Below are 16,469 nucleotides of genomic sequence, written 5' to 3'. Positions count from 1 at the left end.
AGAGAGGGCGGGCTAAGAGGTCTCATTAACCAATCAAAGACTCACACACCTGCAAAGACCACAACTTTTAAAATCTGTTGCAAATATTTCAATTATTTACACATATATTCGAGGTAAGTAATCAGATATATTGAATTTGAAAAGACAAATAGTTCAAAATGTAAATGTATTTGGAAGTACAGTTGTAAAGAATTAGAAAAAGGCATTTAACCTGGGTATTTAAACCCGTTATTTAACCTGGGTATTTAAACCCGTTATTTAATCTGGGTATTTAACCCTGGTATTTAATCTGGGTATTTAACCCTGATATTTAATCTGGGTATTTAACCCTGATATTTAATCTGGGTATTTAACCCTGATATTTAATCTGGGTATTTAACCCTGATATTTAATCTGGGTATTTAACCCTGGTATTTAATCTGGGTATTTAAACCCGTTATTTAATCCAGGTATTTCACCCTGGTATTTAATCTGGGTATTTAAACCCGTTATTTAATCTGGGTTTTAAACCTGGTATTTAATCTGGGTATTTAACCTGGGTATTTAACCTGGGTATTTAAACCCGTTATTTAATCTGGGTATTTAACCCTGGTATTTAATATGGGTATTTAACCTGGATATTTAAACCCGTTATTTAATCTGGGTATTTAAACCTGGTATTTAATCCAGGTATTTAATCCAGGTATTTAACCCTGGTATTTAATACAGGTATTTAAACCCGTTATTTAATCTGGGTATTTAACCCTGGTATTTAATCCAGGTATTTAATCCAGGTATTTAACCCTGGTATTTAATCCAGGTATTTAATCCAGGTATTTAAACCTGGTATTTAATCCAGGTATTTAATCCAGGTATTTAACCCTGGTATTTAATACAGGTATTTAATCCAGGTATTTAACCCTGGTATTTAATCCAGGTATTTAATCCAGGTATTTAACCCTGGTATTTAATACAGGTATTTAATCCAGGTATTTAATCTGGGTATTTAAACCCGTTATTTAATCTGGGTATTTAACCCTGGTATTTAATCTGGGTATTTAACCCTGATATTTAATCTGGGTATTTAAACCCGTTTTTTAAATCCAGGTATTTAACCAAGGTATTTAACCTTGGGATTTAACCTGGGCATTTAACCCAGGTATTTAACCTAGGTAATTAACCCAGGATTTAACCTATGTGTTTAACCTGGTTATTTATAATAGGTATTTAACCCAGGTATTTAACCTAGGTAATTAACCCAGGGATTTAACCTGTGGATTTAACATGTGGATTTAACCTACGTGTTTAACTTGGTTATTTAAGATAGGTATTTAACCTGGGTATTTAACCTAGGTATTTAAACTGGGTATTTAAACTGGGTATTTAACATGGGTATTTAACCTAGGTATTTAACCTGGATATTTAACCCAGGGATTTAACCTAGGGATTTAACCAAGGGATTTAAACTAGGTATTTAACCTGGGGATTTAACCTAGGTATTTAACCTTCGGCTTGTCACCAAAAGCACTCACAAACTTCTACAGATGCACAATCGAGAGCATCCTGTCGGGCTGTATCACCACCTGGTACGGCAACTGCTCCGCCCACAACCGCAAGGCTCTCCAGAGGGTAGTGAGGTCTGCACAACGCATCACCGGGGGAAAACTACCTGCCCTCCAGGACACCTACACCACCCGATGTCACAGGAAGGCCATAAAGATCATCAAGGACAACAACCACCCGAGCCACTGCCTGTTCACCTCACTATCATCCAGTACAGGTGCATCAAAGCTGGGACCGAGAGACTGAAAAACAGCTTCTATCTCAAGGCCATCAGACTGTTAAACAGCCACCACTAACATTGAGTGGCTGCTGCCAACACACTGACTCAACTCCAGGCACTTTAATAATGGGAATTGATGGAAATTGATATAGAATATATCACTAGCCACTTTAAACAATGCTACTTAATATAATGTTTACATTCCCTACATTACTCATCTCATTTGTATATGTATATACTGTACTCTATATCATCTACTGCATCTTTATGTAATACATGTATCACTAGCCACTTTAAACTACGCCACTTTGTTTACATACCCTACATTACTCATCTCATATGTATATACTGTACTCAATACCATCTACTGCATCTTGTTTACATACCCTACATTACTCATCTCATATGTATATACTGTACTCTATACCATCTACTGCATCTTGTTTACATACCCTACATTACTCATCTCATATGTATATACTGTACTCTATACCATCTACTGCATCTTGTTTACATACCCTACATTACTCATCTCATATGTATATACTGTACTCTATACCATCTACTGCATCTTGTTTACATACCCTACATTACTCATCTCATATGTATATACTGTACTCGATACCATCTACTGCATCTTGCCTATGCCGTTCTGTACCATCACTCATTCATATATCTTTATGTACATATTCTTTATCCCTTTACACTTGTGTGTATAAGGTAGTAGTTTTGGAATTGTTAGGTTAGATTACTCGTTGGTTATTACTGCATTGTCGGAACTAGAAGCACAAGCATTTCGCTACACTCGCATTAACACCTGCTAACCATGTGTATGTGACCATTAACATCTGCTAACCATGTGACCATTAACATCTGCTAACCATGTGTATGTGACCAATAACATCTGCTAACCATGTGTATGTGACCATTAACATCTGCTAACCATGTGACCATTAACATCTGCTAACCATGTGTATGTGACAAATACATTTGATTTGATTTTGATTTGATAGGTATTTAACCCAGGGATTTAACACGGTTATTTAACGTTGATATTTAACCTAGGTATTTAACCCAGACATTTAACCCGGGCATTTAACCCAGGCATTTAACCTAGGCATTTAACCCGGGTATTTAACCTAGGTATTTAACCCAGGTATTTAACCTGGGTTTTTAACCCAGGTCTTTAACCCAGGTATTTAATCTAGGTATTAAACCTGGGGATTTAACCTAGGTATTTAACCCGGTTATTTAACCTGGTTATTTAACGTAGGTATTTAACCTGGTGATTTAACGTCGATATTTAACCTGGGGATTTAAGCCAGGCATTCTAGGGGAGTTTTTCCTAGCCACCGTGCTTCTACACCTGCATTGCCTGCTGTTTGGGGTTTTAGGCTGGGTTTCTGTACAGCACTTTGAGATATCAGCTGATGTACGAAGGGCTATATAAATCAATTTGATTTGATTTGATTTAACCGGTGTATTTAATCTAGGGATTTAACCTGGGGATGTAACCTGGGTATTTAATAAGGTTATTTAACCTGGTTATATCATCTAGGGATTTAACCTGGGTATTTAATAAGGTTATTTAACCTGGTTATTTAACCTAGGTATTTAATAAGGTTATTTAACCAGGTTATATCATCTAGGGATTTAACCTGGGGATTTAACCTGGAGATTTAACCTGGAGATTTAACCCGGGGGTTTATCCCGGGTATTTAACCCGGTATTTAACCAGAGGATTTAAACTAGGTATTTAACCCAGGGATTTAACCTGGTTTTTTAACCTAGGTATTTAACCAGATGATTTAAACTGGTTATTTAACCTAGTTATTTAACCAGGGTATTTAATCTAGGTACTTACCCTGGGGATTTAACCTAGGTATTTAACCTAGGTTTTTAACCAGAGGATTTAAACTAGGTATTTAACCCAGAGAACCCTGGGGATTTAACCTAGGTATTTAACCTAGGTTTTTAACCAGAGGATTTAAACTAGGTATTTAACCCAGAGATTTAACCTGGTTATTTAACCTCAGTATTTAACCTAGTTATTTAACCTAGGTACTTAACCTGGGGATTTAACCTAGGTATTTAACCTAGGTATTTAACCCGAGTATTTAACCAGGGTGTTTAACCCGGGTATTTAACCCAGGGATTTAACCTAGGTATTTAACCAGGGTATTTAATATAGGTACTTAACCTGGGGATTTAACCTGGCTATTTAACCTAGGTATTTAACCAGATGATTTAAAGTAGGTATTTGACCCAGGGATTTAACCTGGTTATTTAACCTAGTTATTTAACCTAGGTACTTACCCTGGGGATTTAACCTAGGTATTTAACCTAGGTTTTTAACCAGAGGATTTAAACTAGGTATTTAACCCAGGGATTTAACCTGGTTATTTAACCTCAGTATTTAACCTAGTTATTTAACCTAGGTACTTAACCTGGGGATTTAACCTAGGTATTTAACCTAGGTATTTAACCTGAGTATTTAACCAGGGTGTTTAACCCGGGTATTTAACCCAGGGATTTAACCTAGGTATTTAACCAGAGGATTTAAACTAGGTATTTAACCCAGGGATTTAACCTGGTTATTTAACCTCAGTATTTAACCTAGTTATTTAACCAGGGTATTTAATCTAGGTACTTAACCTGGGGATTTAACCTAGGTATTTAACCGAGGTATTTAACCTAGGTATTTAACCCAGGGATTTAACCTGGTTATTTAACCTCAGTATTTAATCTAGTTATTTAACCTAGGAATTTAACACAGGGATTTAACCTGGGGATTTAACCAAGGTATTTAACCAAGGTATTTAACCAAGGTATTTAACCTGGGGATTTAACCTAGGTATTTAACCCAGGGATTTAACCTTGGGATTTAACCTAGGTATTTAACCTGGGGATTTAAGCTAGGTATTTAACCTAGGAATTTAACCCAGGGATTTAAAATTTAACCCAGGGATTTAACCTAGGTATTTAACCTGGTTATTTAACCTCAGTATTTAACCTAGTTATTTAACCTAGGGTATTTAATCTAGGTACTTAACCTGGGGATTTAACCCAGGTATTTAACCGAGGTATTTAACCTAGGTATTTAACCTGGTTATTTAACCTCAGTATTTAATCTAGTTATTTAACCTAGGGATTTAACCTGGGGATTTAACCTATGTATTTAACCTAGGGATTTAACCTGGGGATTTAACCTAGGTATTTAACCTGGGGATTTAACCTGGGGATTTAACCCAGGGATTTAACCTAGGCACTGTCACGACTTCTGCAGAAGTCGGTCCCTCTCCTTGTTCAGGCGGTGCTTGGCGGTCGACGTCACCAACCTTCTATCCATCATTGATCCATTTGTCATTTTCAATTGGTTTTGTCTTGTCTTCCTACACACCTGATTCCAATCCCATCAATTACACGTTGTGTATTTAACCATCTGTTTCACCTCATGTCCTTGTCGGAGATTGTTTGTTGTATATAGGTGTTTATTGTCGATTCTGGTGTGCGACGGGTTTTGCACACTCTATTTGTTATTTTGTATACTTTGGTTTTCTGAGGTTTTGATGTTTATTAAACAGCGCAGCTCATTCTCCTGCGCCTGACTTCCCTGCCAGGAGAGGGAGTGGAGAGGCACCGCATTACAAAATAAGTATTTGAAAATCTAGTTGGTTTTTGTCACAATCGCCGAAAAGAACATTCGGACCAAAGCGCAGCTTGAAATCGGTTCGACATATTTTATTATAAGTGAACCGCACAAAAAAACAATAAAGAATAAACGATATGTGAAGCCAATGAAGTGGCAGGCAACTAATTATAAACAAGATCCCACAAAACACAGTGGGGAAATGGCTGCCTAAATGAAGTGCTCACAGGCAACTACACATAAACAAGATCCCACAAAACACAGTGGGGAAATGGCTGCCTAAATGAAGTGCTCACAGGCAACTACACATAAACAAGATCCCACAAAACACAGTGGGGAAATGGCTGCCTAAATATGATCCCCAGTCAGAGACAACAACAAACAGCTGCCTCTGATTGGGAACCATACCATGCCAACATAGACATAAACAACCTAGATTAGTCACACCCCGACCTAACCAAAATAGAGAATTAAAAAGTTTCTCTATGGTCAGGGCATGACAGGTTTTACAAATAACCATTCAAATAGTCAAATACAAGTACTTGTATTTTCAAATACACAGAAACAAGTATTTTAAATACCGTATACTCAAATACACAAACAAGTATTCTAAATACCGTATTTGAACCCAGGTCAGATGTACATCTGCATGTATCTGTATGTGACTATGTCTGTCCGTATGTGTGTGCGCGCGTGTGTGTGTGTGTGCGCGTGTGTGTCCATGTCCGTATGTGTGTGCGTGTGAGTGTGAGTGTGAGTGTGAGTGTGTGTGCGTGCGTGTGTGTGTGTGTGTGTGTGTGTGCACGTGTTTGTCTCTGTGTGTCCATGTCCGTGTGTGTGTATGTCTCGCTCTAAGTACTGTGACCAGGAAGGGGCTGTTGGGGATGAGTTACGTACCGTGACCAGGAAGGAGCTGTTGGGGATGAGTTACCTACCGTGACCAGGAAGGGGCTGTTGGGGATGAGTTACGTACCGTGACCAGGAAGGGGCTGTTGGGGATGAGTTACGTACCGTGACCAGGAAGGGGCTGTTGGGGATGAGTTACCTACCGTGACCAGGAAGGGGCTGTTGGGGATGAGTTACCTACCGTGACCAGGAAGGGGCTGTTGGGGATGAGTTCCCCTCCAAAGCGAACACAGATACAGTAATCTCCAGGCTGCGGGGCAGTGTAGAAGATATCAAAGGTTCCATCCTCATTCTCCACCACGTCTACATCTAACTCCACCCCTTCTGAGGTACACACACTGCACGTCACCTAGAGAGGAGGGGGGGAGGTAGAAGATATCAAAGGTTCCATCCTCATTCTCCACCACATCTACATCTACTTATCCATCCTTTATTCACTCTGTTTTTATCAGTTACATTTTTCATTCATCGCAGCGTCACATACAAACCACACGGTGAGGGGAATTACAACGAACCAGTGCAATACAAGGTCAAGACCTTCACAAACAGACATACTACACACCTAACCCTAACCCTAAATCTGTTAATTTTCACCTTTCCTTTTCCAGCAGCCTTTGCATTCACAGTGATGACGGTCTGCTCGCCACTCTGGATGGTCGTACCCACACCAGCCCCTGAGAGAGGTGGAGGGATGGAGAGATGGAGAGATGGAGAGATGGATGGAGAGGTAGAGGGATGGAGAGATGGAGAGGGATGCAGAGGTAGAGGGATGGAGGGATGGAAAGATGGAGAGGTAGAGGGATGGAGAGGTAGAGGGATGGAGAGATGGAGAGGGATGCAGAGGTAGAGGGAGGGAGAGATGGAGAGGTAGAGGGATGGAGGGATGGAGAGATGGATGGAGAGGTAGGGGGATGGAGAGATGGAGAGGTAGAGGGATGGAGAGATGAAGAGGTAGAGGGAAATAGAGTCAGACAGAAAGAAAAAGTCTGAGACTCCCTCCCCCCATGTATCATCTCCATGATCCCATGAGCCCTATTCTCCTTAAAGCACTATACCCGTAAGGAACACAACGTCCCCATGCCATCTTCTACTGTTAGACTATATTAGTAGAAAGAAAGAAAGAAAGAAAGAAAGAAAGAAAGAAAGAAAGAAAGAAAGAAAGAAAGAAAGAAAGAAAGAAAGAGAGATAGAAATGCAAAAACCTAATAAATAAATTGAGAAACAATCCAACAAGAAACATAGAGACCCAGAAAACCTGAGTCTTCACCTTCACTGTCGTCAATCACTAAAACAATACAGAAATACCCTACGGAAAAAGAAGGAACAGCATGTCAGAAATCAGCTCAATGTAATTGAAGAATCTATAGACTCTAACCACTTCTGGGAAAATTGGAAAACTCTAAACAAACACCACAGAGAGTAATCTATCCAAAACGGAGCTCGATAGATAGATACATCAATTCTCCAATCTTTTTGGTTCTATAACAAACAACAGACAGCAAAAAAACATATACAAGATCAAATACAAATCTAAGAATCAACTATTAAAGACGACCCACTGGATGCTCCAGTTACACTGAATGAACTACAGGACAAAATACAAACCCTCCAACTCAAAAAGGCCTGTGGTGTTGATGGTATCCTCAATGAAATTGTAAAATATACAGATAACAAATTCCAATTAGCTATACTTAAACTCTTTAACATCATCCTTAGCTCTGGCATCTTCCCCAATATTTGGAACAAAGAACTGATCACCCCAATCTACAAAAGTGGAGACAAATTTGACCCCAATAATTACCATGGAATATGCGTCAACAGCAACCTTGGGAAAATCCTCTGCATTATCATTAACAGCAGACTCGTACATTTCCTCAATGAAAACAATGTACTGAGCAAATGTCAAATTGGCTTTTTACCAAATTACCGTACAACAGACCATGTATTCACCCTGCACACCCTAATTGACAACCAAACAAACCAAAACAAAGGCAAAGTCTTCTCATGCTTTGTTGATTTCAAAAAAGCCTTTGACTCAATTTGGCATGAGGGTCTGCTATACAAACTGATGGAAAGTGGTGTTGGGGGTAAAACATATGACATTATAAATTGTATGTACACAAACAACAGGTGTGTGATTTAACCTCACTAGGGAAGGGGGCACTATTTTCACCTCCAGATGAAAAACGTTCCCAAAGTAAACTGCATATTACTCAGGCCCAGAAGCTAGGAAATGCATATAATTTGGATAGAAAACACTCTAAAGTTTCCAAAACAGTTCAAATGATGTCTGAGTATAACAGAACTGATATGGCAGGCGAAAACCTGAGAAAAATCCATCCAGGAAGTGGATTTCTTTTTTATGTTTGTAGTTTTCCATTGACTGCCTATTCTGTATCCCATCCCATGACTTAGGACTCAAATAGTTTCAGGCTTGTATTCTGACAAATGAGGGAGTAAGACCACTTTGAGCTTCCCTGGGAAGTCGCCAGACCTGTTTGGTGCGCACGGCCGAGAGCACGCTTTTCTTGTTTTTCTTTTATATTGACGAAGCAATTGTTCGGTTGAAATAAGACTAGTCATTCAACTGAGACTGCTCTTCTCTGTATCACGGAGGCGCTCCGCACTGCTAAAGCTAACTCTCTCTCCTCTGCTCTCATCCTTCTAGACCTATCGGCTGCCTTCGATACTGTGAACCATCAGATCCTCCTCTCCACCCTCTCCGAGTTGGGCATCTCCGGCGCGGCCCACGCTTGGATTGCGTCCTACCTGACAGGTCGCTCCTACCAGGTGGCGTGGCGAGAATCCGTCTCCACACCACGTGCTCTCACCACTGGTGTCCCCCAGGGCTCTGTTCTAGGCCCTCTCCTATTCTCGCTATACACCAAGTCACTTGGCTCTGTCATAACCTCACATGGTCTCTCCTATCATTGCTATGCAGACGACACACAATTAATCTTCTCCTTTCCCCCTTCTGATGACCAGGTGGCGAATCGCATCTCTGCATGTCTGGCAGACATATCCGTGTGGATGACGGATCACCACCTCAAGCTGAACCTCGGCAAGACGGAGCTGCTCTTCCTCCCGGGGAAGGACTGCCCGTTCCATGATCTCGCCATCACGGTTGACAACTCCATTGTGTCCTCCTCCCAGAGCGCTAAGAACCTTGGCGTGATCCTGGACAACACCCTGTCGTTCTCAACTAACATCAAGGCGGTGGCCCGTTCCTGTAGGTTCATGCTCTACAACATCCGCAGAGTACGACCCTGCCTCACACAGGAAGCGGCGCAGGTCCTAATCCAGGCACTTGTCATCTCCCGTCTGGATTACTGCAACTCGCTGTTGGCTGGGCTCCCTGCCTGTGCCATTAAACCCTACAACTCATCCAGAACGCCGCAGCCCGTCTGGTGTTCAACCTTCCCAAGTTCTCTCACGTCACCCCGCTCCTCCGCTCCCTCCACTGGCTTCCAGTTGAAGCTCGCATCCGCTACAAGACCATGGTGCTTGCCTACGGAGCTGTGAGGGGAACGGCACCTCAGTACCTCCAGGCTCTGATCAGGCCCTACACCCAAACAAGGGCACTGCGTTCATCCACCTCTGGCCTGCTCGCCTCCCTACCACTGAGGAAGTACAGTTCCCGCTCAGCCCAGTCAAAACTGTTCGCTGCTCTGGCCCCCCAATGGTGGAACAAACTCCCTCACGACGCCAGGACAGCGGAGTCAATCACCACCTTCCGGAGACACCTGAAACCCCACCTCTTTAAGGAATACCTAGGATAGGATAAAGTAATCCCTCTCACCCCCCCTCCCCCTGAAAAGATTTAGATGCACTACTGTTCCACTGGAGGTCATAAGGTGAATGCACCAATTTGTAAGTCGCTCTGGATAAGAGCGTCTGCTAAATGACTTAAATGTAAATGTAAAAATGTAAATATTAAAATATCAACCTGAGGATTGATTATAAACATAATATTTGGATTTTTCGTCTGCCTGTTGTGACTGCCTTTGATCCATTGGATTACTGAACAAAATGCGCCAACAAAACAGAGGTTTTTGGATATAAAGAGGGACTTTATCGAACAAAACAAATATTTATGTTGAAACTGGGAGTCTTGTGAGTGCAACCATATGAAGATCATCAAAGGTAAGTGATTAATTTTATCGCTATTTCTGACTTTTGTAACTCCAATACTTGGCTGGTAACTGTTTGTAATGTTTGTAATGTTTTGTGTCCTCAGATAATATCATGGTATGCTTTCGCCGTAAAACCTTTTTGAAATCTGACACTGCGGTTGGATTAACAAGAAATTCATCTTTAAACCGATGTATAACACATGTTTTATGAATATTTATTATGAGTATTTCTGTTTTTGAATTTGGCGCTCTGCAATTTCACTGGATGTGGGACGGTAGTGTTCCACATACCCATAAGAAGTTAAATTGGCAAAAAAAAACACATTTCTTCCCACAGGGCCGTGGGTTGAGACAGGGATGCAACTTAAGCCCCACTGTCTTCAACATATACAGCGGGGCATAAAAGTATTTAGTCAGCCACCAATTGTGCAAGTTCTCCCACTTAAAAAGATGAGAGAGGCCTGTATATATATATATATATATCAACGAATTGGCGAGGGCACTAGAAAGGTCTGCAGCACCCGGCCTCACCCTACGAGACTCTGAAGTCAAATGTCTACTGTTTGCTAATGATCTGGTGCTTCTGTCCCCAATCAAGGAGGGCCTACACCAGCACCTAGATCTTCTGCACAGATTCTGCCAGACCTGGGACCTGACAGAAAATCTCGGCAAGACAAAATGGTGTTCCAAAAAAGATCCAGTCACCAGGACCACAAATACAAATTCCATCTGGACACCATTGACCTAGAGCCCACAAAACACGATACATACCTCGGCCTAAACATTAGCGCCAAAGGTAACTTCCAAAAAAGCTGTGCTGAGCTACAAGGCAAGAATGGCTTTCTATGCAATCAAAAGGAACATACAACTCAACCTACCAATTAGGATCTGGCTTAAAATACTTGAATCAGTTTTAGAACCCATTGCCATTGATGGTTGTGAGGTCTGCTCGCCAACCAAAAATTCTCAAAATGGGATAAAACACCAAATTGAGACACTGCATACAGAACTCGGCAAAAATATCCTCTATGTACAAAGTAAAACACCAAATAATGCATGCAGAGCAGAATTAGGCTGGTACCCACTAATTATCTACAGCCACCTAAAAAGGAGTGATTCCCAAACCTTCCATATTAATGCCATCACCTACGGAGAGATGAACCTGGAGAAGTCCCCTAAGAAAGCTGGCCCTGGGGCTCTGTTCACAAACAGACCCCACAGAGCTCCAGGACAGCAACACAATTAGACCCAATCAAATCATGAGAAAACAACAAGATATTTACTTGACACATTGGAAAGACACAGAGAGAGAGAGAGAGACACAGAGAGAGAGAGAGCGAGAGAGAGAGCGATAGAGAAAGAGAAAGAGAGAGACAGAGAGAGAGAGAGAAAGAGAGAGAGAGAGAGAGAGACACAGAGAGGGAGAGGGAGACAGAGAGCGATAGAGAAAGAGAAAGAGAGAGACAGAGAGAGAGAGAAAGAGAGAGAGAGAGAGAGACACAGAGAGAGAGACAGAGAGAGATAGCGAGAGAGAGAGCGATAGAGAAAGAGAAAGAGAGAGACAAAGAGAGAGAGAGAGAGAGAGAGAGAGAGAGAGACACAGAGAGGGAGAGGGAGACAGAGAGCGATAGAGAAAGAGAAAGAGAGAGACAGAGAGAGAGAGAAAGAGAGAGAGAGAGAGACACACAGAGAGAGAGACAGAGAGAGATAGCGAGAGAGAGAGCGATAGAGAAAGAGAAAGAGAGAGACAAAGAGAGAGAGAGAGAGACACACAGAGAGAGAGAAAGAGAGAGCGATAGAGAGAGAGACACCGAGAGAGAGAGAAAGAGAGAGAGAGAGCAAAAGAGAGAGAGAGAGAGAGAGAGAGAGAGCAAAAGAGAGAGAGAGAGATCAGGAAAATGAGCTAGTTGAACTATAAAACTCTGCATGCAGAGTCAAACAGCCTAAAGTAACAAAGAAACGGACCAGAGACAGAACCAGACCAGACTAGTGGATCTACCATCCTGGGGTTATATCCTGCCTGTTTGGCCCTGTCCGGTGGTATCATCGGATGGGGCCATAGTGTCTCCTGACCCCTCCTGTCTCAGCCTCCAGTATTTATGCTGCAGTAGTTTATGTGTCAGGGGGCTAGGATCAGTCTGTTATATCTGGAGTATTTCTCCTGTCTTATCCGGTGTCCTGTGTGAATTTAAGTGTGCTCTCTCTAATTCTCTCTTTCTCTCTGAGGACCTGAGCCCTAGGACCATGCGTCAGGACTACCTGGCATGATGACTCCTTGCTGTCCCCAGTCCACCTGACCTTGCTGCTGTTCCAGTTTCAACTGTTCTGCCTGCGGCTATGGAACCCTGACCTGTTCACCGGACGTGCTACCTGTCCCAGACCTGCTGTTCTCAACTCTCTAGAGACAGCAGGAGTGGTAGAGATACTCTGAATTATCGGCTATGAAAAGCCAACTGACATTTACTCCTGAGGTGCTGACCTGTTGCACCCTCTACAACCACTGTGATTAATATTATCTGACCCTGCTGGTCTCTATGAACATTTGAACATTTTGGCCATGTTCCGTTATAATCTCCACCCGGCACAGCCAGAAGAGGACTGGCCACCCCTCATAGCCTGGTTGCTCTATAGGTTTCTTCCTAGGTTTTGGCCTTTCTAGGGAGTTTTTCCTAGCCACTGTGCTTCTACACCTGCATTGTTTGCTGTTTGGGGTTTTAGGCTGGGTTTCTGTACAGCACTTTGAGATATCAGCTGATGTACAAAGGGCTTTATAAATACATTTGATTTGATTTGTCATAATATAATAGACATAAATAGATTTGATTTGATGATCTAAGTGTTCTTACCCAGAGACGGAACCAGACCAGACTAGTGGATATACCATCTAAGTGTTCTTACCCAGAGACGGAACCAGACCAGACTAGTGGATATACCATCTAAGTGTTCTTACCCAGAGACGGAACCAGACCAGACTAGTGGATGTACCATCTAAGTGTTCTTACCCAGAGACGGAACCAGACCAGACTAGTGGATGTACCATCTAAGTGTTCTTACCCAGAGACGGAACCAGACCAGACTAGTGGATATACCATCTAAGTGTTCTTACCCAGAGACGGAACCAGACCAGACTAGTGGATATACCATCTAAGTGTTCTTACCCAGAGACGGAACCAGACCAGACCAGACTAGTGGATATACCATCTAAGTGTTCTTACCCAGAGACGGAACCAGACCAGACTAGTGGATATACCATCTAAGTGTTCTTACCCAGAGACGGAACCAGACCAGACTAGTGGATATACCATCTAAGTGTTCTTACCCAGAGACGGAACCAGACCAGACTAGTGGATATACCATCTAAGTGTTCTTACCCAGAGACGGAACCAGACCAGACTAGTGGATATACCATCTAAGTGTTCTTACCCAGAGACGGAACCAGACCAGACTAGTGGATATACCATCTAAGTGTTCTTACCCAGAGACGGAACCAGACCAGACTAGTGGATATACCATCTAAGTGTTCTTACCCAGAGACGGAACCAGACCAGACTAGTGGATATACCATCTAAGTGTTCTTACCCAGAGACGGAACCAGACCAGACTAGTGGATATACCATCTAAGTGTTCTTACCCAGAGACGGAACCAGACCAGACTAGTGGATATACCATCTAAGTGTTCTTACCCAGAGACGGAACCAGACCAGACTAGTGGATATACCATCTAAGTGTTCTTACCCAGAGACGGAACCAGACCAGACTAGTGGATATACCATCTAAGTGTTCTTACCCAGAGACGGAACCAGACCAGACTAGTGGATGTACCATCTAAGTGTTCTTACCCAGAGACGGAACCAGACCAGACCAGACTCGTGGATATACCATCTAAGTGTCCTTACGCAGGCCGTGGCCTACGATTGACACTGAGAAAGAGAAGGGTGGAAGCAGGGGAGCGAAACAGTGACAAAAACAATGAGGCAACAACTGGTGCTCCAAATCGAGGGATGAAGCAAATGTGAAGGAGGAGTGGAGGAGGAAGGAGGGGAGGAGGAAGGAGGGGGGGAGGAGTGGAGGGGAGGGAGGAGGAAGGGAGGAGGGGAGGAGGAGGAGAGGAGCAGGGGAGGAAGAAGGGAGGAGGGGAGGAGGAGGGGAGGAGCAGGGGAGGAAGAAGGGAGGAGGGGAAGAGGAGGGGAGGAAGAAGGAGGGGAGGAGGAGTGGAGGGGAGGGAGGAGGAAGGGAAGAGGAAGGGAGGAGGGGGTGAGGAGGGGAGGAGGAAGGAGGGGAGGAGGAGTGGAGGGGAGGGAGGAGGAAGGAGGGGAGGAGGAAGGAGGGGAGGAGGAGGAGTGGAGGGGAGGGAGGAGGAAGAAGGAGGGGAGGAGGAGTGGAGGGGAGGGAGGAGGAAGGGAAGAGGAAGGGAGGAGGGGTGAGGAGGGGAGGAGGAGTGGAGGAGTGGAGGAGGGGAGGGAGGAGGAGTGAAGGAGGGAGAAGGAGGGGAGGGGAGGAGGGGAGGAGGAGGGGAGGAAGACAGGAGGAGGAAGGGAGGAGGGGGTGAGGAGGGGCGGAGGAGTGGAGGAGTGGAGGAGGGGAGGGAGGGAGGAGGGAGGAGGAAGGAGGGGGAGGAGGGAGGAAGACAGGAGGAGGGGAGGAGGAAGGGAGAAGGAAGGGAGGAGGGGTGTGAGGAGGGGAGGAGGAGGAAGGGAAGAGGAAGGGAGGAGGGGGTGAGGAGGGGAGGAGGAGTGGAGGAGGGAGGAGGGGAGGGAGGGAGGAGGAGTGAAGGAGGGGAGGGAGGAGGAGGGGAGGAAGACAGGAGGAGGGAGGAGAAGGGGAGGAAGACAGGAGGAAGGGAGGAGCAGGGGAGGAAGACAGGAGGAGGGGAGGAGGAAGGGAGGAGGGGGTGAGGAGGGGAGGAGGAGGAATGGAAGAGGAAGGGAGGAGGGGGAGGGAGGAGGAGGAAGGGAAGAGGAAGGGAGGAGGGGGTGAGGAGGGGAGGAGGAGTGGAGGAGGGGAGGGAGGGAGGAGGAGTGAAGGAGGGGAGGAGGAGGGGAGGAGGGGAGGAGGAGGGGAGGAGCAGGGGAGGAAGACAGGAGGAGGGGAGGAGGAAGCAAATGTGAAGGAGGAGTAAAGGAGTGGAGGAGCAGTGGATGAGGAAGGGAGGGGAGAGGAGGAAGGGAGGAGTAGGGGAGAAAATGAGGGAGGAAGAAGGGAGGAGGGGGTGAGGAGGGGAGGAGGAAGGGAGTAGGAAGGGAGGAAGGTATGTGTATGTAGGGTGGAGGGCACACTAATGCACAAATAATCAATCAATACAGTTACGTACAATCGGTGTGTCCTACCTGTGAAGGTACACTTGCTGGCGTCTCCAGTAGGTAGAGCCCTGACGTGGTAGGGGGAGTAAGGGATCTCGTCCCCTCCATACTTTATCAGCACGGTGTACCGACCCACCATGTCAGGTACATATGATACCAGATAGGTCCCGTCCTGGTTGTCACAGACACTGGCCTTCTTAGGCTTCCCCTCTGGGTCCTGGAGACAGTCACCATGGAAACAGACAGTCAGATTACATCGAAACAGTCCGACAGATGAGGTCACCATGAAGATGAAACAGACACACTATAGGCTAGCCCGCCCGTAACCTTGGTAAGCATACCATCTCCTACACCTGGCTAAGACCCTTAAATACAGTGGGATTAGATGTATTGGTAGGTTAGGACTCTTAGACATAGTGGGATTAGATGTATTGGTAGGTTAGGATGTAGACATAGTGGGAGTAGATGTATTGGTAGGTTAGGACTCTTAGACATAGTGGGAGTAGCTGTATTGGTAGGTTAGGATGTAGACATAGTGGGAGTAGATGTATTGGTAGGTTAGGACTCTTAGACATAGTGGGAGTAGATGTATTGGTAGGTTAGGATGTAGACATAGTGGGAGTAGATGTATTGGTAGGTTAGGACTCTTAGACATAGTGGGAGTAGATGTATTGGTAGGTTAGGATGTAGACATAGTGGGAGTAGATGTATCGGTAGGT

General features: G+C 44.1%; 1 protein-coding gene across 1 annotated transcript in view; it reads right to left on the bottom strand.

Moving 5' to 3' along the window:
- flna (filamin A, alpha (actin binding protein 280)) overlaps positions 1–16,469 on the bottom strand; it is a 264,701-nt gene that overhangs the window by 85,911 nt on the left and 162,321 nt on the right. Inside the window, 3 exon segments of the mRNA XM_065021021.1 lie at positions 6,499–6,666; positions 6,912–6,991; positions 15,778–15,967. Of these exon segments, the coding sequence (XP_064877093.1) occupies positions 6,499–6,666; positions 6,912–6,991; positions 15,778–15,967 (438 nt within the window).

This window comes from Oncorhynchus nerka, linkage group LG7 (genome assembly GCF_034236695.1).
Source record: "Oncorhynchus nerka isolate Pitt River linkage group LG7, Oner_Uvic_2.0, whole genome shotgun sequence".
Lineage (NCBI taxonomy): Eukaryota > Metazoa > Chordata > Actinopteri > Salmoniformes > Salmonidae > Oncorhynchus > Oncorhynchus nerka.
This window is presented reverse-complemented; position numbering and strand designations above follow the sequence as displayed.